General features: G+C 55.3%; 9 protein-coding genes across 9 annotated transcripts; 3 read left to right on the top strand and 6 right to left on the bottom strand.

The window, feature by feature from the left end:
• Window positions 1-44: 44 nt before the first annotated feature.
• On the bottom strand, window positions 45-2,615 carry VDAG_04145 (IdgA domain-containing protein; the record flags this gene model as incomplete). Its single annotated transcript, XM_009650592.1, has 3 exons — window positions 45-1,317; window positions 1,395-2,068; window positions 2,127-2,615. The coding sequence occupies 3 exons, from the start codon at window positions 2,613-2,615 to the stop codon at window positions 45-47; spliced, it is 2,436 nt and encodes an 811-aa protein (XP_009648887.1).
• A 524-nt stretch (window positions 2,616-3,139) lies between these two features.
• VDAG_04146 (uncharacterized protein) lies at window positions 3,140-3,696 on the bottom strand (the record flags this gene model as incomplete). The annotated part of the gene is made up of 3 exons (XM_009650593.1): window positions 3,140-3,171; window positions 3,239-3,557; window positions 3,613-3,696. 3 exons carry the CDS (start codon window positions 3,694-3,696, stop codon window positions 3,140-3,142), a joined length of 435 nt encoding a protein of 144 aa, XP_009648888.1.
• A 425-nt stretch (window positions 3,697-4,121) lies between these two features.
• On the top strand, window positions 4,122-5,939 carry VDAG_04147 (uncharacterized protein; the record flags this gene model as incomplete). Its single annotated transcript, XM_009650594.1, has 3 exons — window positions 4,122-4,248; window positions 4,318-4,598; window positions 4,656-5,939. The coding sequence occupies 3 exons, from the start codon at window positions 4,122-4,124 to the stop codon at window positions 5,937-5,939; spliced, it is 1,692 nt and encodes a 563-aa protein (XP_009648889.1).
• A 756-nt stretch (window positions 5,940-6,695) lies between these two features.
• On the top strand, window positions 6,696-8,608 carry VDAG_04148 (uncharacterized protein; the record flags this gene model as incomplete). The annotated part of the gene is made up of 4 exons (XM_009650595.1): window positions 6,696-6,935; window positions 6,999-7,274; window positions 7,334-8,039; window positions 8,394-8,608. The coding sequence occupies 4 exons, from the start codon at window positions 6,696-6,698 to the stop codon at window positions 8,606-8,608; spliced, it is 1,437 nt and encodes a 478-aa protein (XP_009648890.1).
• Window positions 8,609-10,245: 1,637 nt separating this feature from the next.
• On the bottom strand, window positions 10,246-15,159 carry VDAG_04149 (NACHT and WD domain-containing protein; the record flags this gene model as incomplete). Its single annotated transcript, XM_009650596.1, has 4 exons — window positions 10,246-10,919; window positions 11,073-12,977; window positions 13,103-14,618; window positions 14,755-15,159. The coding sequence occupies 4 exons, from the start codon at window positions 15,157-15,159 to the stop codon at window positions 10,246-10,248; spliced, it is 4,500 nt and encodes a 1,499-aa protein (XP_009648891.1).
• Window positions 15,160-15,906: 747 nt separating this feature from the next.
• On the top strand, window positions 15,907-17,831 carry VDAG_04150 (uncharacterized protein). The gene is made up of 6 exons (XM_009650597.1): window positions 15,907-16,260; window positions 16,319-16,434; window positions 16,493-17,063; window positions 17,120-17,246; window positions 17,311-17,367; window positions 17,431-17,831. The coding sequence occupies exons 1-6, from the start codon at window positions 16,164-16,166 to the stop codon at window positions 17,639-17,641; spliced, it is 1,179 nt and encodes a 392-aa protein (XP_009648892.1). The 5' UTR covers window positions 15,907-16,163; the 3' UTR covers window positions 17,642-17,831.
• Window positions 17,832-17,905: 74 nt separating this feature from the next.
• Window positions 17,906-18,670, bottom strand: VDAG_04151 (uncharacterized protein; the record flags this gene model as incomplete). Its single annotated transcript, XM_009650598.1, has 3 exons — window positions 17,906-17,973; window positions 18,029-18,379; window positions 18,445-18,670. 3 exons carry the CDS (start codon window positions 18,668-18,670, stop codon window positions 17,906-17,908), a joined length of 645 nt encoding a protein of 214 aa, XP_009648893.1.
• A 597-nt stretch (window positions 18,671-19,267) lies between these two features.
• On the bottom strand, window positions 19,268-20,637 carry VDAG_04152 (uncharacterized protein; the record flags this gene model as incomplete). The annotated part of the gene is made up of 4 exons (XM_009650599.1): window positions 19,268-19,768; window positions 19,823-19,888; window positions 19,961-20,199; window positions 20,286-20,637. 4 exons carry the CDS (start codon window positions 20,635-20,637, stop codon window positions 19,268-19,270), a joined length of 1,158 nt encoding a protein of 385 aa, XP_009648894.1.
• A 159-nt stretch (window positions 20,638-20,796) lies between these two features.
• Window positions 20,797-21,760, bottom strand: VDAG_04153 (uncharacterized protein; the record flags this gene model as incomplete). Its single annotated transcript, XM_009650600.1, has 2 exons — window positions 20,797-20,892; window positions 20,966-21,760. 2 exons carry the CDS (start codon window positions 21,758-21,760, stop codon window positions 20,797-20,799), a joined length of 891 nt encoding a protein of 296 aa, XP_009648895.1.
• Between the last annotated feature and the right edge of the window lie 311 nt (window positions 21,761-22,071).

A 22,071-nucleotide genomic window follows, 5' to 3' on the forward strand; every position in this document is an offset into this window, starting at 1 on the left:
ACCCCATGCCCAAACGCCAATGATATTTCAACCCTCAAGCTTCCTCACGCCCTCGACAGGTCGACAGCATCCTTCAAGCTCTCCTCCAGGCTGCCCAGCTCCGGGCTGACCGCCTCGCGACTCTTCAGCGTCAAGACAGCACCCTCCTGCGCCACGCCGATCAATCCCTCGACGCGTCCGCCCATGGCCAGACCCGCGACCATGACGCCCAAGAATGTATCGCCAACGCCGTTGACAGAGACAATTTCATCCACCCTCTCCGCGGCAGGGAACATGCGCATGTACACGCCTCCGACATGCGGGTTCCCATTCTTCGACCGCGAGAGAATGTACTTCTCCTCCCGGGGATCACTCAGACGCGGGTCATCCCGGCCCAGGATCGTCGTCAGCAGGCAGCCCTTGGCGCCGAGCTTCGTCACGACGGTCGGGATGTACGGAAGGAGCTGCACGGCTTGCACCGGTACGCCCGCATCCGCGAGCTCGACGCCGACGAGACGCACAAAGGCATCGCGGGCGCCGAGGAGGCCGAAAGCGTCGACGACCTTCCACCAGCCCTGCGTCGCGAGGTGTCCGTTCTCGCGCGCGGCGGTCCACATGGCCTCGAGCTCGTACGTGTTTGGGGACGCAAGGTCGACGGCAGCATGAGGGAAGACGTCAAGCTCTGTGTCTGAAGGGAAGAGGCCTGTGGATTTGGCGGTGGAGACAGGCTCATAGGCAATCTTGGCATGGGATGCGCGGCCGGCGGCGAGCCAGGCGTGGATATCACGCGGCGCCCAGTTCGCGTCGACAACGAGCCACGAGGGAGAGGCCGCCTTGACGGCGGCGCGCCATTGGGAGGGGGGGACGGCATTGGCTGAGAGAATATCCATGTCGGCCATGGCGAGAACGAGGTTCTTTGAGGCGTCGTTGACGGCGACGTATTGCGCCGTGCGGTGCGGTGCCGGGAGCTGGCGGATGGCAGAGGTGTCGAGGCCCTCAGCAGCAAGGGCAGCAAGCACCGTATCGCCGGCAGCGTCGGCGCCAACAAGACTACAGAGGCGGACGAGGCAGGATTTTGTGGCACGGTGCGCAGCGAGGGCAACGTTGTGCCCGACACCGCCGATGGACTGACTGATGGCAGCCGGGTTGGATGTCTCGAGCTTCGGGGAGGGGTTAGTGGATTTGGTGGTGGGAGCGTAGTCACAGCCGAGGTCGAGGGCGACGGAGCCAGCGACGAGTATGTCTACTTTGGTTGGCACAGTGCCAACAGAGGCTGGAGTAGTTTGCTTGGGTGGTGAAGGTTTGTCTATTCCGGATACGAAGTTGCTTGATGTTGGTCTATCTACCGTCAGATTTCAGATTCTGACATATCATGACTTGCTTCCTTGAACGTTGAGCGGACCAGGCACACTTACGCCGCGGTGAGGCTGGGTGTCCCGCTCTGCAGCTTGGAGAGCTCGACGGCGATGGTGGTGGCACGAGCGACGTTGGATCGGACGAGAGCCTTGTTGGCCAGCGTGCTGCGTTCGCCAGTCTGCTTCCGAATGGCGGTCAGGACGTAGGGCGTGTTCCTAGCGCCGGTGAAGCCCTTCTCGTTGGCCTCACGAACGGCCGTCTCGATGACGGCAGCCATCTCGGCGGCAGGGACGGCGGCCTCCTCGGGGATGGGGTTGGCAAAGACCATACCCGACTCGATGCCCATCGTCTCTTGCGCCAGGATCATGGCAGCAGCATCCTTCTCGTTTTCGACGACGAGAGGGCTCGGGGTGCCGCTCGTGCGGGCCCAGAATGCTGGAAAGTCGACAGGACCCTTGCGGCCGTCGGCAAATGTCGCGACAAACGCACCCTGGGTTTCGAGGAACTCGAGGGTCCGGGGGATGTCGAGGAAGCCCTTGCAGCCAGACGAGACAACGGCAACGCGGGTGCGGCCGAGCTCAGTGAGATCGGCAGAGACGTCCATCGAGTCGTGGCCACCACGGTGGACGCCGCCGAGACCACCGGTGCCGAAGACGCGAATGCCGGCGAGGCGAGCCAGCAGCATGGTGCCGGCAATGGTGGTACCACCGTGAATCTTGTTGCCAGCAAGACCCTGAAAGTTTCTTGTCAGCAGCTGCTCATGGCGCAAGGCAAGGCCTGATGAATCTCACAAGTCCAGCCAGGTAGGCAATATCACGGCGGGAGACCTTGCGGGCACTGCCCGAGTCTACCATGCGAGCGACCTCTTCGGGGGTCAAGCCGACGATGGGGACGCCATCGAGGATACCGCAAACAGCGGGAATACCGCCTCCCTGACGAACAATGTCCTCGAGGCCCAAGTCATTCCCAAGGGCACCATGTGTGTAGATGGTGGACTCGAGGGCGACGACGGGCTTGTTGGTGGCAATGGCGTCGGCAACTTCATCCGAGATGCGGAGGAAGTCCTTCAACCCGGGAGCACCAGCGTAGGGCGCCGTGGAGTAGAAGCGGCTTGCTGACAGAGAGCGTGCGGTGAGACCATGGCGCGGCACGTTCGACCGGGACGTGGACAGGTGAGAGAGGGCACGATATGAAGGAGTGCTGAGTCTGTTGCATGATGCTCTGGTTGGTAGGGTCGAGGATAGGCACGCCCTCGTAGCCGAGAGTTGCGAGACCTGCATGGTGGACACGGAGAGACGAGAAGGAAACGGCTTGAAAAAGTCAATGGAACGGACAAAAGGGAGAGCAAAGGCGACCTGGCCTTTGGGATGGGTTTGCAGAGGGGTGATGGAGGAGGCAATGGGCAAGAGCAAAGAGGGGAGGTTTTGTTGGTGAGGAGAGTATCAAGAGGAAGCTCCGATGAAGATGCTGCCGTAGGTACCTAGGTACCTAGGTAGGTACCCATCCAATGACTCTTGCTTCGGCGAGCTCGCCTGAGTCTAGTGCCAGTGCGCCGCGGTACGTACCGTATGCCTACACAGGCCCTCGGCCGACTCCGACGATCCACTTCGGGCGCCCTGACAGTGAACAGTGAACAGTGAACAGTGAACAGTGAACAGGGGAGAGTGAACAGTGAACAGGGGAGAGTGAACAGGGGAGAGTGGAGAGTCCTGGGGGGGAGCCCTATCGGCGCAGGCAGCTTAGTCCCATTCACCGCCGTCCCAACGCGATACCGGCCGGTTGAGCGGCTCAACTCGGCCGACGCTTAGGTGGTCTCGAGATGACCGCAGTCGACGCCTTGTCAAGGTAGTCCTTGTCAAGGTCGGCAGGCGAACTCACCAGGACGTCATCCCATGGAGGATACAATCCTCATCTGATATGTCAAAGTCATCTCTCCACGACCAGCCTTCACCAGTACCGAAACAAGGCCAGGCTATGGGGAGGTGCATGTCAATCTTGCCCAGCTGGACCCAGTACCCCTTCAACCCGGCCGCCGGCTCGGGCAACGCGCGCCAGTACCGCTCCTTCTGCCGTCTGCAATAGTACCCGACGGTGGTGCACCCGGCGCGGACGGCGTCGTTCCGGGCCATTTGGTACACGGAGCTCGGTAGGGCAACGGTGCATTCACGCAAGGTGGTCGCCGGCAGCTGGCGCAGCATGGCCTCGATGGGCGCGAGGACCTTCTCGAGCACGGTCCGCGGTGGTCGTCTGGGGTGCCACTTGCCGGCTACAAAGCACCGGCAGCTGTGCCTCTGGATCCGAGGCATTCTTTTCTTGCGAGCCGCCGGGGAATTGAAGTTTATGAGCCAGTTTCGACAGCATTGTTGGTTGTCCGAGCGCCAGACCCGACAACTTGACGATGGCGCATGTCGTGGGAACATGTTGCGGAGGCAGTTGGATGAGAGGACGCTTGGCATCCAGCTAGGTACCTAGGTACCTAAGACCTAGGTAGGTTGGGTACCTAGGTAGGTTGGGTACCTAGGTAGGTTGGGTACCTAGGTAGGTTGGGTACTTACAGTACACCTTCTCGGCAAGCCGAGCGTGGGAATGAGCCCCGAAGGATTGACACCGCATGGCGTGTGAACCGCTGGAAATGACACGCTAAAGTCGCTAAAGGGGCCCCCTTCTAGGTCCACCGCAAGGTACCTCAGGATGCAGTGATGACCTGCCCTGATTGACCAGCCGAAAGGAAAAGGAATGAATGGGAAAAGAAATCTTTAGCTGACAGTACTGGCATACAACCACCCATGTTTGGCGAACTCATGCAGGCTGGCATCTCCTACCAAGAACTGCGCATTCGCATGCCTGGTGACCGTGACGGCACTGAACGTATACAAACATGGCCATACACGAAAATACTCGTCTTCGAATCATGTGAGCATGGCAAGACGCCTGTCCACAACATGAAGTGAAGCCGATTCACTGCTTAGTCACCAACATCAGATGTTTACCTCAAGGGAGCACCTCAAGCCCAAATTTTGTCCACCGCCTTGGAAAACTTGAACGTCACGGAACCTCAAAGCATGCCACCATCAAGTCCTGTACAGCGTCGCGCCGAGCCGGCCATGGCTGCCCATGACATACCAAGCCCGAGCGAGACGGCGCCGCTCCTCGGTGGCTCGACATCAGCGCCTCTGCAGCTGAAGAGCAAGGGCAGCTTCGCAGCGGAGGGCCGCCTGCTGCTCCGTTATTCCGTTCCTCTTATCGCCACATACCTCCTGCAGGTACCTCACCTGCCAGTCCTTGATCCCCTACCGAACAACCGAACATCAAACTGACAGACGCAGTACTCTTCCACAGTCATCACAACAGTCGTGGCCGGCCGCTTGGGTGCCGATAGCCTCGCCGCTGCTAGCATTGGCCTCACGACCATGAACATCATCGGCCTGGCATTTTACGAGGGCATGGCTACAGCCCTCGACACCCTCTGCGCCCAGTCATATGGCTCCGGCCGTCTGACAGAAGTCGGCCTGCACGTTCAGCGCATGACACTGCTCATGATTGCCCTGATGATCCCCGTCGGCGCCTTTTGGCTGTGCTCGCCCTCCATCCTGCCGCTCCTCGTTCGTCAGCACGACGTGGCCGTGAAAGCCGGCACCTTCCTGCAGATCAGTCTCATTGGGCTGCCTGGCTACGCCCTGTTCGAAGCCGGAAAACGCTTCTTACAGGCCCAAGGCGATTTCCGATCCGGCATGGTTGTCTTGGTCATCTGCACGCCAGTCAACGTCGTCCTCTGCTGGCTCCTAGCCATCAAGCTCGACATGGGCGTCGAGGGCGCCGCACTCGGCCAGGCCATCGCCAACGATCTACGCCCGCTTCTTCTGCTGGCATACACCTTCTTCTTTCACAAGTGGTCGCACGTGTGCTGGGGCGGCTGGTCCATGGCGTCCCTGCGCGGCTGGGGCCCCATGGTGCGCCTCTCGGCCGCCGGCACCGCCGTCAACCTGGCCGAGTGGCTGGCCTTTGAGATTCTCATGATCAGCACCTCCTACATCGACACCAACCACCTCGCGGCGCAGACCATCCTCACCACCGTGTCCATCGTCATGTGGCACATTCCCTTCTCCGTCAGCGTCGCCGTCACCACCCGCGTCGGCCACCTCATCGGCGCCGGCCAGGTCCATGTCACGCGCAGGGCCGTCACGCTGTACGCCGTCGTCTTCTTGGCCCTCGGCCTCTTTGACGGCGTGCTGTTGTTCCTGCTGCGAGGCCAGATCGGCGCCTGGTTCTCGGACGACGACGTCGTGCAGCGCATCGCCACGCGGTCGATGCTCTCCGTCGCCGTGTTCCAGGTCATCGACGCGCTGCTGGCCGGCTGCAATGGCGTGCTCAGGGGCCTCGCCCGCCAGCACGTCGCCGCCTGGATCGTCTTGCTCGTCAACTACCTCGGCGCTGTGCCGTTGTCCATGTGGCTGGAGCTCGGCGCGCCCGACCTGAAGCTGGACGGTCTGTGGATCGGGACGGGATGCGGCACGGCTCTGATTGCTCTGCTCGAGTGTCTTTATATGAGGCATATCCGATGGCAGGATTGTGTGGAGGATGTGAAGAAGCAGGAAGATCTATAAGGTGCTCGTCGTGAGCAAAAATACCATCTACAATGTAAGGACAGGCGGTGCACAGGTTGGACATGATGGCACGGCGTGGATGATAGACTCATGATTGTGTATAATGATTTCTCCGCATCAGTTGCAAAGTACGAAACCTCCGTAGTCCGGACCTCGTTATGCATTCCCTAGTAAACTTAATGAACACCGCTGCGGAGCATGTTGATGCCACACCGACACGGGTGCTATTGGTCGCCTTGACCGAGGAGCAGGGATGCCGCTGACAGCTCTTTGTTGCGTGTTGGACAGTAAAGATGAGGGACGAAAACTTGACTATAATACCTGCCGTTATGGCTTAACTGACTTCATCGCCTTCCGATCATTCCGAGCTACGGGTCCAGGCAACGCTAACCCTGGTCTGTAGCTTTTGACGCTTCCTCTCGTGACAGGATGCGCAAGCTGGGAGCAGCAGACGACCAGAGCTGCGCGATCGACGTTGCTCAAGGTTCAATCACACGCTCAAGGTTCAACTAACTGCTCTCGCCCCCTTGCTTCAACTGTCCCATCATCTGCATCGGGGCCGTGGTTTCAAGAGCTGTCTGATGCGAAACCGAAGCCTACGGCCAGGGTTGAGCTTGCCATGTTTAAAAAGGGCTTTCATGCCAGCTGCTTGGAGGGCGGCTTCTACCACCCCTCCTCGACGCCCCGACAATTTTGTCTGATAGCAACGCCGGGCCCCCTCCTACATACCACGTCTTCCAGCCAGGCCATTTCAAGATGAACGCCGCCGCGTGGCTTTGGAGACGCTGCACGGCGCGAACACCGCCGCCCATCGTCGAGACCGATACGGTATATCCGCTGCACCGCCAGGACGATCAAGCATTTTATCGTCAGATGAACCTCGTATGGTTATTGCGGTTCGAAGATGTTCTCGACGTCGATAAGTTACGCCTAGCCTTGGCCAAGCTGTTGGAACGGGACGGGTGGAGGAAGATTGGAGGTCGTCTCCGGATCAACGTACGTGACACATCCCCGTAGCCGAGTGCCTCCATTTGGCATGCCTCTCACACCGATGCCCAGTCCAAAGGAAAGATGGAAGTCCATGTACCGGAGAAGTTCACCGATGAACGGCCCGCCTTCCGGTGGACACATCAGATATTTGACATGCCGCTGGACGAGCACCCTGTTGGGGCCCGGCTTCCCAAAGCCGGCGATCACCCGTACGTGCAGCTCGTGGACAACGAGTTCCAGGAGATCGAGACCACATCAGACCAGGCTCTCACACCGGAAGCTCTCAGCCATCTGGATGAGCCTCAGTGCTCGTTCCTTGTCACGTCGTTCACAGACCAGACGATAGTGGCACTAACGTGGCCGCACACGCTGACGAGCGTGATGGGGCTGAGTTATTTATGCAGGCCTGGTCACTCATGCTCGCCGGACGAGAGGACGAGATCCCTCCGTTCGACGGTGCCGAAGAAGACGTCATGGACAACCTGGGCGACGAGAATCAGGAGAAAACAGAGCCCTTTGCGCTCCAAGACAGGCTGCTCCAGGGCTTTTCGCTGGCGAGGTTCGTGCTGCGCGTGGTATGGGACATTGCCCGCCGCCCTTTGATCCAAAGCAAGATCGTCTTCCTGCCTGCGTCGTTCGTTTCCCATCTACTGCAGCAAGCCAGGGACGATTTAAAGGCGTCAAGCGAAGGCGAGGAGCTCCCATTTGTCAGCGAAGGCGACGTTCTCACAGCCTGGACCATGAGCGTGCTTCCCGCGATCTACGGCAATCGCCCGTATACGGTCATGAACGTGGCCGACCTGCGAGGTCGCGTGCCGGGCCTCTTCAAGCCGGGCCACGCCTACGTACAGAACACCTTGACGCAAACCTTCACCATATTCTCGGCCGAAGATGTCAAGAGCCTGGGCCTCGGCCGCCGAGCGCTCAGGGTGCGCCAGTCGATTGTCGAGCAGACGACCCCAGCCCAGTGTGCCGCCTATGCCCGTCTCACGAGGAAAATCAGCATCCCCCTCTTCGGCGAGGCAAGCGGGACCATGGGATCGATGACCAACTGGGGGAAAGCCAAGTTCTTCGACATTATCGATTTTGCGCCCGCTGTGGTCAAGGCTGGTGTGTCAGGAGACAGGAGGCGAGCGGAGCCCGGCAAAATCGCGTATCAACATGCACACATATTGAAGAGAGCTGTCGAAGTGCGAAACTGCTTCTTCTTGACGGGAAAAGACCGCCAGGGAAGTTATTGGTTGGGCGGGGTAATCCATCCTGACTTTTGGGCAGCACTAGAGAAGGAGTTGCAGAAGTTTACGCCGCCCTAGAAGTGTCACCGCTGACGCACTCGTATGATCTCTTGTCTGTCCATGTACACACAGGCATCGATTGGGGTAATCTTAAACTCTGTAGCAAGGCGTACGTAGCGACGTGGCCACTTGGCTATGAGTAAGATGTATTTATGAAGGCCTTCTCAAGTTTCGCCAGCGTTCCCCCCTTCTGCACAAGACGAGGATCGCAGCGACGCCGGTAGATCCACTGATGATCCCGATCATGGTGAAGAACCATCCATAACCCAGCGATTTGACCAGCGGATTGACGCAGGCAACGGCCGCAGCCGACATGCCGCACCGAGTGATGTTGCCGGCTGCTGCAGCAGTGCTCGGCTTGTCGGGGAAGATGTCGACGAGTAATGCATTAAAGGCCTGGTGCGTGATGGTGCCTTGCGCACCGATCAAAAACTGGAAAACCAGAGGCACGGCAGGATGAACACGATACTCGACAGACCAGCCGAGCCCAACAAGTGCTGCGACAGAGAAGACGAACAGCGAGATGGACCCTCTTGATCTCGCCCTCTCCAGCGGGAACTGATACACATCATCTCCGACGACTCGGTCTGTCTGGAGGCCAGCCTGACGTGCGACGTGCTTGTAATTTGCATCCATCATTCGTCCACCGATGAACCCTCCGATAATCACCCCTGAGCCGCCGGCGAGGTAGCTCAGCCCAACATACAGCTGGTTCCAGCCGTACAGCGAACCAAAGATGATGGGTATGGATGTTTGGATACAGTACCAGACCGTGTAAACCGAGGCAGCCATCCACAGGATCAAGCAGGTGTCTTTATAAAACACGATGCGGAGCGCCGCCAAAGGATTTGGCATGGCCAGTTTTCCCTTCCCCGTCTTCCCTTCGTTAACCCCCACCTGCTGTTCATGCTCCTCGCCTGCATTGGTATGAGGATTCAGCTGTCGCCCATCTTTCAACGTCGCAGTTGGTAAGCAGCCGAACAGGAGCTCCCACCACGTCCTCCAGATGCCCCTGGCTTGTACGGCGCCATTGCCGACAACCGTCCTCGCCGTTTCGGGCAACGTGAAGCCCATCAAAACGAAGGCCACGACCCCAAAGATGGCCAGCGTCCAGAAGCACCAGACTGAGCTCCCGGTCTGCCTCGCAACGAGCCCCCCCAAGACGGGCCCAATACAGGGCCCCAGGTTTGTCGTCGCGAGGAGCGGGCCAAGCATGCTTCCGCGCTCCGCTGGCGTGATCATGTCTGCGACGACGCCGTATGCGAGACCAAGAACGGCCGAGCCCCCTAAGCTTTGCAGGCCGCGCAGAGAAAGAAGGGCGCCGTAGCTGTTCCGGTTCAGAGCCAGGCCGACGCTTGCGCTGACGTAAATCAGGAAGCTGAAAAGCAGAACGGGTCTCCGACCTAAGGAGTCGGCCATCGGGGCAAATATGGCTGGCGCTACTGCCTGGAAGACAATGTACAGAGTAATGGTGAGGTTGATTTCTTGTATGGATGCACTGTATTCGCTCGAAAGGAGTTCAATGACAGGAAGGTAGATGGTTGCCGTAAGTGAGGAGGCAAGCGTCACGTAGCCCAAAAGGGCCACAATATACCGACGTTTGTGAACAGAGAAGCGTGTGTATGGGATCGGTGGCGGAACTGCTTTTTCCTGGCCCATTTTGTACTCTTTTTCAGAATTGCTCATCATTGCCATGATGAAAGGTTGATTCGCGTGCTGTTGAAGTTGGGAAGTCAGTGGAAAGGCTGGAGGATGAGCATTATCTTGGCTCGCAGCCTGCTGATGACGGAGTGAACGCCCCACACACAGTATTCTCACATTTTGACATGCGTGATAGGCTGCCAAAGTACCTAATAACAAGAAACACCCGGCCAGGCATGCATGGTGGAACCGAACACTCTTGATTCGAAGGCTTTCATTAGACGATTGGAATGCATCATTGCATATCGGAGTGTTAAGAAACGAACTAGGTTCTATGTCACAAACACATCGATGGTCAGAACGACCCTGAATTTAACTAGTTACATGCTGTGCTTCCGTGATCCATGTCCAGGCGGTCCACTTGGATCAGGAACGCTGGTTCTCCTTTGGGGGTTCCGCGTTGATCCTATTGAGGAGAGCTGACCCCGGCTCACAAGACCTCGAGAGCTGCTCAGCAATCTCGAATCACTGCCAGGTCGAACAGGGAAAGGCGAAGGCCGTTCGAGCTCCAGTCCACGCTTCACTATCACTAATTCAGAGCCCTTGGGAAATATTATATCTCCGAGACTTGTCACCCACAGCTCAGGCCGGTTATTAAGGCTGAGCCAGTCAGCAGGGATGAAAAAGTGGTGAGTGGCGGATTCGACATCCAGATTCTCTAGTGGGACACTCCAGACCCAACCATCCAAGTGAAGGAAAATCAAGCGCCTCTGATAGGTGCCGATGATGTGGTCCACCTTGTCGGACAATGCTGCAAATTCACGTCGCGAATCCAAGGCCGGGCTCGGCCCTGGACCTGTTGCTTTCCCAAGGCGGTTGCCATCCCAAAGCAGGATCTCGACTGCATCTCGTGCAAGCTGTCGTTGAGCCTCGCAATGAGTTGTAAAGTAAGGGCTGCCGGGGAGGCGAGCCACTCGAATCCTATCCGCATTCGTCATGATGTCTTGAAGGATCATGCCATACTCGGGTTCCAGGTCTTCAAGTAAGGGCAGATCTTCCAGAGCGTTTTCGCATAATTTGAGATCATTCCACGAAAAAGAGAACGCTCGTCCAGCAGAAAACAAAACGACATGGTCGTCAGATGTTGGATGAGTACTCCAGGTATGGCCTGAGACCGAAGTCGTCTTGAATGCTCGAGAGATCGTACCTTTGTGCAATGCCTTGTCTACTGAGAACAGCACATGACGCTCGCCAGATGAGACAAGAAGGCGTGACAGGCCTCTGTTTGTGAGGATCTGATCAACAGCGCCCTCGACGTGTTCATCAAAAATGTCCACGATGCGCCACTTTGATCTGTTGAGCATGACGAGCTGGTAGCAAGCAAGTGTACCAGACTGGTCCAAGCTGACAATGGTATTGCTAACTTCGTCAAATTTGATATGCTTGACAGCAGTCTTATGCGTGAAGAGTGTCTGAAGAGTCTCTCCCTTTGCGCATTCGTAGATCTGTACCGAGCCGTCGTCCTTACCACATAGGATATACTGCCCGTGTTCCATCACCGCAATGCATGTGATATAGATCATATCCATAGCACCGGTGAACTCAACTTCATGCGTGGCTGTAGATAGAGAGAGCGTGTCGCTGTCGTCATCATCAACTTCCTGTCGGAGGAGTGCTCGTGGCTCCCAGACGCGGCACTGCTTTCCACGGATATCAAGTAGACGAAGGTCGTCTCCCGTGAACGCGAGAGCTCGGACGCCAATAAATTCGGCATTGAAAGTGATGCGATAAAGCCGGTGTATGTTTTCGAGGTTGAAAATCTGAATCGTGCCCTCGGCGTCCCCGGTTGCCAATGTTCGGCCGTCGTGGGAACTGGTCATACATAGGGCATTGACTGCTGGGACAGTATTTCTCACAATACCAAGTCTCGTGTCATACAAAACCAGTTCGCCATCGAAATACCCCGCAACCAAGGCATTCGATGTCTGCGACGCGCTGAATGCGAGGCAAAGAATCGTGGATTTACGCATTGGCACCGTCGACGACGCATTGAGGCGTGAGCCACATTCGCGGTTGTAGATATCGTGGAGGCGACGTTCTTCGAAATTCCAAACAAGGAGGTCTTGCGAGCGATACACGATGGCCATAAGACATTGTGAGGCGCTTGTTGCTGCCATGACGGGCCATCTTCTGTCGTAGGCCTCCCTCGATTCCTCGGCATCCGTCCAACGGGCTCCGTCAACCATCTCGTCGGCCTGAATATCCCAAAAGACGAACTGGTTATTTGTCATCGCGATGGCAAGGAGCTCGTCTTCTTCAATGAAGGCAAGTGAGAGGCATCGCACCGGAGTTGGGATGCACGTGAGTAGAGTCCATGATGCAACAGACCAGATCTTAACGGACTTCGGCCCCGCCGTTGCCAAATATTTCTCCTTCGAACTCATAGAAATTATCATTGGTGGCTCTTCAATGTTCAGTCGTCGGATCTCCTGGTAGGTAGATTCGTCGTAGATGATGGCTTCTCGGCCGAGCATGGTTCCAGTTACGAGGAATCGTGTCGAGCTCGCAACCGCCGTGATCGTCTCTCCACGCCGTTGGTTGATGACCGAAGCACAATCATCCCAGGCTGTATTCGAAATTCCCACAATGTGTAGATCTCGAGTTGAGACAAACTGCTGATGAATTATAGAGTCATCAGGACACAAAGGGGGGATCTGGCTTCGGATGGCGCTCGGACGAGCGCGGAGTTGCCGACCAAACTTGGAGACCAGGCGCACAAGGTCAGTTTCCCAGCCTTCCAGTGTCTTTGTATCTTTTGACAGTCCGGTGATCGACGTGAGATCGTTCTGCTTGAGAAGACGAGATATAGTTTTGCCCGCCTGTAACAGTCTTCCCAAGCGCGACTGTGAAGCCAAGTATTCTATCCACGCGAGGACATTGGAGGATGCCAAAAACGCCGCCAAGGGTTGAATGAGTTCGGAAGCATATTCCCCGGATTTCGCAATGTGGTCGAAAACAGCAGTGCTCGCATAATCCATCAGCGCCATGCTTTGCGTCTGGTCAGCGCTGCTTCGACGAAATTTCATCGGCCTCAGGGCGTCCCGGACAGATACTTCAGGCAAGTTAGAGCCAAAGATTTGTGAGCTGTGTTGCGTTGTGTGACAAAATCGGAGACAATTGTTGGGTCTGTCAAGAATTCCTTCACAGTAGCGTGGAGAGGCTGCAGACGCATCTTACTATCGAAGTAGACAAGATGGCCACAACGTCTGGAGACAACCCTTTCCATGTGCGGAATCTCGTCGTTGATATCTATCTCTAGTGCTGACTGAAGCTCCTCGATTCTCAACGGTCTAGACGAGTAGGCTGCCCATTTGAGGATAGCCTTGGCCAAAGGTTGGCTGTGCTGGTCACCTGCCATGGAGACAAGAATGCGTCGATAGAGGGCATCCATCCCTGGTGGTACAGAATCGATGATCCGCTGGGCATCGGCTTTTGAATCTGCTTGTTGAAGCTGAGTGAAGACAAGCTTGACCCAAAGAAAGCAGCCCGATGACTTGGCTAGAATGGTTCGCCCCGTCTTCTCCCTTGCCTCATGAGAGGTGTCGGGAATGGAGTTCAGATTCAGTTGTATGAAGCGAGAAATGCCTTCTTCAATCTCAGCATCTTGGAGATGCTCTGAGATCACATGGCTTTGTGCCTCGAGGGGATGAGCAACCCCAAAATTGGCCCTGGACGTAATGAAGATTGAGAAGGGCCAAAGCTCCTGAGCCCTAAAAAGAAGGTCGACCAGTTCAGAAGGATTCTTGCACTCGTCAAGACCATCCACGACAAGGTGGTATGTGCGGCGAGGTTTTGTTTTGAATATCCGATCAAGGAAGAGGCGGTGCCAGATGGATCTGTGATCTACCGTTCCGGGCTTGTGGCCTTTCCAAAGGCTTGCAGCGTCACAGACGGCCGACATGACATCCTCGTTGCTTGTCGCGAGTTGCCACGCCAGGGAAAGTAGGAATGCAGAGATCGTACACTGCTGCACGTCGCTATGGACGAAAAAGTAGAAGCAACAGTCTTGACCAGTCAAGCTGGCCCTCCGCTCCCTGATCACTAAGCTCGAGAGAATCGTTTTGCCGGCACCCGGCTTACCTTGTACCCAGAGAGTACTCGTGTTCGGGTCTTTTGTCCATTGGGAATAGGTGGGCTTTTCGAGGAACCACGAGAGCGAGCCGTCCAGATACGAGCGGGCTATCTCGGACAGTGTTGTTTCTGGGCTACCGGTAACGCCCAGAAATGCCTCGACTATCTGTCTTTGGTCATCGACGCGGCGCTGACGAGCGACATGACGACCCCTTCGTAACGACTCTATTGTTTTTGCCAGAGAGTTCCGGATCTTGATGTAGGAAGAATCAAGTTTGGACGAAAACCGAGCTACGTCACGGTGATTCGCGTCGAGATAATCAGTCGTTTCATTAGCGTAGTTGAGCTGAGCCATTTGCTTTTCCACAACAAGGCTCTTTCCGATTCCGTAACTCATAGGCTTCGTCTCAAAGAATGAGAAGAGTCGAATCTCATTGGCCTGCTCCGGAAACTCGTTGTTGATGGCCTGAATAGTGGGCGAATTTCGCGTCAATTCTTTGACGAATGGACGTTCGCCAGCCATAGCGAAGACGCGGGCGAGGACCTCGGCCATGTCGGATCCATGATGAGGAGTTGCAAGAAAATAAACAGAGTTTACGCGCTGAGAGATGGAGGCGAAATCCTGTTTTTGCTTCGAGAGCAGGAAAGCTTTCTTCACCACCAGGCCTCCCATGCTGTGCCCGACAAAGATGAGGGGTGGTGCCTTGTTAGGCATTCGTCAGCTCTCAATTTGAGGAAGTTGCAGCAAGGTCACTCACCCATTCTTCTCTCGGTATGGTTGGGCAATCCTTCAAAGAAAGGAGTAAAGATGAAGCAAAATCCTGGATGTTCAGGACGCTCTCCTGCGCCCAGCTCGAGTTGTACCCAAACGTATGGATCCGCGCATCCTGAAAAGCTTCGTCGTGGGGGAGCCATTTAGCTGGCCAGAACTTGTCAGGGTCATCGTCTTGCGTCCAGGTACTGTAGGACCCTCCGTTCAACCCATGGACGAAGATCAAGTCAGCGATACCCGGCACACTGGGCTCGAACAAGGTTGTGAGGCCAATGGGTCCCTTTCCGCCGCCACCGTCGGATCTTGTAGTAGTGTCGCGCCGGGCTACGCTTCTGAGGGTGAAGGCCCGGCGTGCTTTTTGCGTGGACTCTTCATTTTTGATCCTTTCCATCGTCGTGAGACGTTGCTGGTCGAGGAGACTCTAGCGCGACGCAAGCGTAGAGACTGAAGAAGCATTGGAGGTTGTGCGTCAATAGTTGGCCATGTTTGATGCTGCTCCCGACAGAATGGTTGACAGCGTGTCTGACCGTGGAAGGTTATCCCCTAGGTACTTAGCTTGGGGCTCATCGGTCCAGGTACATTCGGGTGATCGGTATGACACTTCTGCAAGTGGCGTAAAATGACATGGGTTCGACTGGACGTCCAGCTGCGATGGTGGCCTCCAGCTGACAGGCGAGCAGTGCGCGTGTGGCACAGTCATGGCACGATTCGGGCATCGGAGTACGATAAATCATGACGACTAAACTCAGCCTCCATTTTCCCCTGTTGTCTTTCTCTCTCCCAGGTGATTGTTCAAGTAGGTAACTAAAGCGATGTTGCGTGCCATGATTTCGGAAGAAACGACTGTGGGCATCACACCAAGTCCACGATTTGGAACATCGGGCTCGCGCTGTGGTATGCCACATATGTATGCATTAGACACATGCTGCAGTGCCATCATTCAAAGAAGGATTCATCGCGTCCAATCGTCGCCGTCTCCTCGACGCCACACGGTGTAGAGCACATGTTGAAGGGCTAAGCCCAGACTTGTGATATTGTCGGGCGTATGCATAAAGGATCATGCGCATGAGGCAGCCCAAGCACCAGGCTGTGGCACAAATACGACACGTCTCTTTCGCCTCCCCACCTCACCCGCCCCGATTCTGTGACCGAAGACTGAGTGTGGGTGCAGCGACGCAGCCTGATCGAAGTCTCAATGTGCCACCAGAACGACCTTCCTGCCGCCTCATTATTGCCAAGCTACGCAGTTACGTTCCCCGCACCAAGTATTATGACGAGCATCTTGATAAATGTGCAATCGCCCCAACACTTGAGCTGCTCTAGGAAGCTCAACGTCAACTAAGGAAAAACAATTCACTCACAATCAGGTGCCGCGACACAACTCTTGGAAGCATAATGACGGACGAGGCCTGGGATGGACTCCCTCATTGGGAGCAAGAGCCAGAAGTTCCAGAAGAATTTGTTACTTACCTGGATGAAAACGTGCAGGCTGGTGAGTTCTCCTGATTCTCGCTGCAACGGGGTCGGCGATGATTGACTTTCAGCTCTAGCACTTCCCAAAGGTTCGGAATTCCTCGAGATCAGCTCCCACGGGGCAAGCTTTTGGACGAGGACAGCCCGCGTGGTGATGGAGGAGGATGAGCAAATGACATCGTATTTCCTCAAGGCAAGTAATCATCATCCACACGCGGTTTCAAGTTGCTGATACGAACCCGCCTCGATAGGTCTCGATCGGCGAAGTAGGGAAAGGCATGGTCAACGGAGAATTCGTCTCCATGAGCGCCTTGCACTCGACGCTCCCGGAACTCGCACCGAAGCCGATTTCTTGGGGCACGTACAAGTCCAACGACAACATACATTTTTTCTTGTGCGACTTTCACGAGATGGATGACCAGCTGTGCTCTCTCGAGACTTTCCCCAAGCTTGTTGCCGAGCTTCATACCAAGGGTATTTCCCCAAACGGGAAATTTGGATTTCCCATTACGACATACCAGGGTCGTCTACCACAGGACACGACGTGGTGCGATACCTGGGAGGAGTGCTTCACAAGAAACATTAACATCATGTTCGAACATGAGCTCGCGTCACAAGGCTTAGATGAGGAATTCGCTGCCCTTAGGGAAAAGGTCATGTCCCAAGTCGTTCCGCGACTCTTGCGACCCATGGAATTTGGTGAGAGGAAGATCCTCCCTCGCTTAGTCCATGGCGACCTATGGGAAGGCAACACCGGGACAGATCTGGAGACAGGCCTGCCGAAAATATTCGATGCATGCTGCCTGTATGCTCATAACGAATGTGAGTATCATCCCAGTTTCAGTAGTGCCAGATATGGTCTGACGGCAATCTTGCAGACGAGATGTCACCGTGGCGACCTGTGAGGCAGAAGATGGGAAAGCCGTACGTCAAGGCCTATCTTAACCATTTCACTGTCTCAGCCCCTGCTGAAGATTTTGATGGGCGCAACATGCTCTATGCCCTGTAAGTAAAGCGACTTCCTGTGTCCATGACTGTGTTGAGCCGAAACTGACGACTTGTCTGACAGCCGTTTCAATGTCTGTTCTTCCGCATTGTATCCCGGAAATACCAACTATCGGGAATTGTGAGTCCAAGTTGCATACTTGATTAGCAACATCAAAAGTAAGCACTGCTGACATGCTTACAGAGTTCGAGGCGAGATGAAGGAGTTGGTTGAACGATTTGGCGAAGGATTTGAGGGGTGGCTTCGGAAGCAAAATGCAACGGCTGCCAATATAAACACGGAGGCCACAGAGGGCATTTTTGGAACGGGCCAGATTGAAGAACGAGAAGCCACGCAATCGGCGTCGTCGATTCCAGCAACTCAAGAAGTCGCAGCAGCAGGTATCCGGGAATGACGCAGGCTGCGTTGCTTTGAGGCTGAGGAGGGCCATGGCTGTTGTCATGTATCCCTGCATAAGGTAGTGAATGTTGCGTCTAAATTGGACTTGGCTTGGGGAATTGAGACCTCACTTTCTATTAAAAGCAATATCTTCTATTCAATCACTCCTAGCTGCGGAGGGCCATAATTCAGATGTGTTCCGACCCACCACCCATCTTCTATTGCCTGCGGAGTACGTGTGGAAGACCTCTTCACTCTGTTTTAAACAACGCTCTGACATCTAAGCCTTTGGGTTTCCGAGTACCTTTCTACGTTGCTTCATCAGGTGGGAGAATAAGATGTATGACGCTGTTACTCATTAGCTCAGTCGCCTTTATGAGTTCCTTGAAAAGTTTCTACTCACCCGGTACGTAAAGAGTGAGAGCAGCATATGTGATGTAGGGCACGACCTGGCTGTGTAACCACCAGAACTCGGTGGCCAAAAGGACGAGTCTGATCTCGCCCAGAATGCCGACGGGATAGAGAACAAAGAACATGCTGTACCGCAACCAAACCAGGGCCCAGGGCAGCATGTCGCTAAGGTGGAATACAAAGTAGGAGTAGCGAATGACCTCAGCGATGCTCCATGCCACGACCATTGCGGTGTAAGCGGGATCCTGTGCAACCTGGGGGAACGGGCGGATGTACGCCCATAGAACGGTGCAACGGCCAGCGACCTGGACAAAAGTCGTCAAGACAGGAGCGCGAACGACGCCTTTACACCCGCGCGACACTGGTTAGCGGCCCGAACCTTATGAGATCGATAACAAGGAAACATACCGAGCAGCGAGTGAATGACCTCCATGCCGGCGGCACTCTGTGCCCACAGGGTCCAGCTCGCTACGGCAAGAGGCACTGCGGATGGTCCGTGTCTGCTGTAGACGGCGACGGTCCGGAAGAGGATGCTGGCCCAGATGCTGGCGGAGACGGCGTTGTAGAGGATGAGGTAGCCGTTCTTCAGCGGCGAAGCCTGCGGTTTCCGCGACTCGGATGCCTTGCTTGCCATGGCGTGACGGTTCGGCTCTGACTGTTTGATGAAATAATCGTAAAGTAAAAACTGGCACGGTGAAATTTCTTCGGTGGTGAGCCTCGGCCTCGGTGTTGGAATGGCTCACGCTGGTGATGATTGGCCCACATGATCGGCCGGCCGGGGATGATGTCCAGATCCATCGTTCTTTTCGGGCAGTGAAGACCCGCTTTTCTCGGAACTCAGGAACTTTGAGCAGCCCAAGCCAGATGCTAGATCGACTCCTACCACACACGCCGCCTCCATGCACTCTTGTCCCCTCGTAGAAACTTGTCTGGGACTTGATGCCAATATTCAGGTTGTTGGCAGTCGAAGTGAGATGTATCTGGTAAGAGGGCCCTTCACTCCGACGACATTACACTGAGATCCGTTCTGTCACCACTCGTCGCCAACAAGAAGAATGTTGACAGTTGAAGAAAAAAGCCATGCTTCTCGAGGCAGCGAATGAAGCTTGAGACTCATACTGGGAGCAACACACATATCGAAATGAGCTCCTGATCATCTTGAGCGGGTCGTGCAAATGAGTTCGTGAGGCATGTATCTGGCCAACGCGGCACAATAGGCCATACAATCCTCTCATATCTGAAAATCCTGATCCATCAGATACTCAGAGAAGACGCTCCCCCCCGTGTTGAATATGTCCCAAACATCCTGGCTTAGCGGTGGGAATACAATCCCCTGCGCCTCAGCTTGGGCCATGCCATGTCCTCGGCCATCACTTGCGGCAAATTGCCGCACAAGACGGCCCATCTCTTCCTCGATGTCTTTTGGACCCTCAGGCCACCGCTCAAGGTCAGCCAAAGCGCCAATGAGCTTGACTCCCCGCGCAGCAATGGAGCTCGCGTGCTCCTCACGCTGCAAAAAGTCTTTGGTGAAAGAAAGCAAGTTCCGGAGCTTGGACACGTCGTACATCAGGGGGTTCTCGTTTTTGAAGACAAGGGCAAAGACCAGATTGACTGAGCAGGATACAACTTGGGTTAGGGTCGTCCACATCCGGCGCGCGATGCGCGTCTCGGTTGTGTCAGGCCACGCTTGAATGGCTGTCAGAGCACGCTCAACAATGGCGAGGCAGGACATCTAGAAGTTCAGCATGTGTCACGGATTTCTTAAAGCTGGCTGAAGGTAGCCTACCTGAGTAAAAGCAAAGCGCCTGTCCCGAAAACTCAGCAGCTGAAAGTGCCGATGTACGCTGAGGATCTTGGGATAACACATCATGTGAGTTTGCATCACACGCAGATACGATTTGAGGACAAGTTCAGAAAATCTCACCTTGTGCGCAGTGCAAAGTAGCAGGAGTCCCGGCATCGGAACTGTAGGAAGGCATTCATTGGTTCCAGCCTGAACCGTCGAAGCATCCACCTCGCGCATGAAGAGCGGCCAGGTGGCATAGAGGTGTTTAATCTCTCTGTCGGCCCAGATGACGTGCTCATACAAGGCTTCAAGCGTTTGCGAACCTCCTCCTTGAGCGTTGCCTGCATTTATTCGGTCCTGGTGCTTCCATATGAGAACTGATACTGCAAGGGGCAGAATAGCACCTCGTGATCAGCAAGGATATAATGTTGCTAAAGATCGGGTATCATGAGAGATGACGCACCTTGGTCCATTGTGACTGTCCAGCGAGTTGAAGTAGGCACGTGGTCTGACTGAGTGTCAACCATTCCATCCCGTATCATGCGTTCGAGTTCGTCAAAGCAGTTCAGAGGCATGGGCGTGGTGAACTGTGTGGGATGAATCTGGCAAATGTTCTGAAACGGAATTTGCAGCCAGTCGTATCGCACGAGAAACCACCAGATACGTTTCTGGATCTCCCGCTCCACAAGCTCCTGGTCACTCCTTTTTCGTCCAGTGCCATTGGTTGTTGCTGTGGTAGGGGCGTCTTGTCCAAGGACGTGAAGATTGAGGCACTGAGATATGCGTATGGCTGTAGAGACGAGTATGCAGACCATGTCGGATTTATCAAAATTATGAGCCACTTGCAACAAAAGACAAATAGCCTGAATAGACGTGATTCTGTGATCGGACATGAAATTTCCTTGGAATAGCAGATCAACACTCTTATCCAGGAGAGTGCGTGTCAGGTCTACTCCGGCTATGGATTGGTCAGATCATCCTGCTGATAAAGGGTTGGAGCGTACAAACAAACCATAGGACTGCAGTTCATCAGCAAGTAGAGAACTCCCTTCTACATGATACAGTGTGTGCTGTATACATCATGTCGTTAGCAATAATTGCAAGCAGTATCGAGGGATACCGAAGGCAGTAAGCAGAACTTACTGCCAGAATAGCGTAGTACAACGCCGCCCACAACCTGTCGCAAGTGCCAGCGAGAACGCAAGCCTCAAATTCATGCCCAAAGGTCGGCAGGTGGACAACTGTATGCATCCATGCCAAATAGGTCTGATGAACCCGGAGCATCTCTCGACACAACCCAACTGGGTAAAATGGGTCGAATGGCATGTCCCCTCGAACAAGTGTCTCCGTCGTAGATGGGGAGCGGTGGTCTGTTTCTAGAATTCTTCTAAGAACATTTTGGCGACCATGAGCAAGGAACTCGAGCGTCGAGGCCGCTTCGTCCGTTAAAGGATCGCCTGTGAGACGACGATTGCCTGAGACCTGGGATGCGATATCCGCGGTGGGTTCTGGCGGACAAAATTCCCTGTCACTGCTCTCAGATGGGCGTCGCGATGCTCCTGTTCCGGGAATTCGAGCATCGTTCGTTGACGCCCTGGCGACTACTGACGCTTGACTTGATATACCAGCGGCAATTTGACTGGCTCCATAGCGCACATCGTCATGAATCGACGCCGAATTACCAACCTGCGACGCGCTCTCCGCGGCCGCTGTGTTTTCTCTGGCCGTCGCACCTGATTTTGCGCGCAGCGTAGTGGACCGTGGCGCCGAGCGCCGCGCCGTGAGCGCCACTGGTTCTCGGCGGCAGAGGCTCGCCTTATTCTGGCGAACGCAGCCGTCACATGGGATTGACTTGGAGCAGCGGATCTTTCGTCGCACGCACTCGGTACATGCCAGCACGGTCCGTTGACTGCTGCGTGTCTGCGGCTGATTCGCCATGGGTTGTTTCGTTGCGTCGTCGCTATTATGCGTGGCACCACAGACTCACAGGGATGCACCTGTGGATTGCTGTGCTTTCTCGGGTGAGCACAACGATGTGAGAGACAAGTCGGCCGAGTTCCAGGTTGGGCAATTGTCAAGACGTGGTGTAGAATGTAGGCTCGGCCGGGACGAGCCTGACACCAAGTGGGTCCGTGTCACGGCCGAGCAGTGTGCTGGTGACTCTCGAGGACGAGCAGAGCATATCGTGTTCCTAGAAAGAACTGCCTGTACACAGAGTATATATTATGGGCAATGTGCCATTTTGATTG

Source organism: Verticillium dahliae, genomic scaffold, assembly GCF_000150675.1.
Source record: "Verticillium dahliae VdLs.17 supercont1.7 genomic scaffold, whole genome shotgun sequence".
NCBI classification, from domain to species: domain Eukaryota; kingdom Fungi; phylum Ascomycota; class Sordariomycetes; order Glomerellales; family Plectosphaerellaceae; genus Verticillium; species Verticillium dahliae.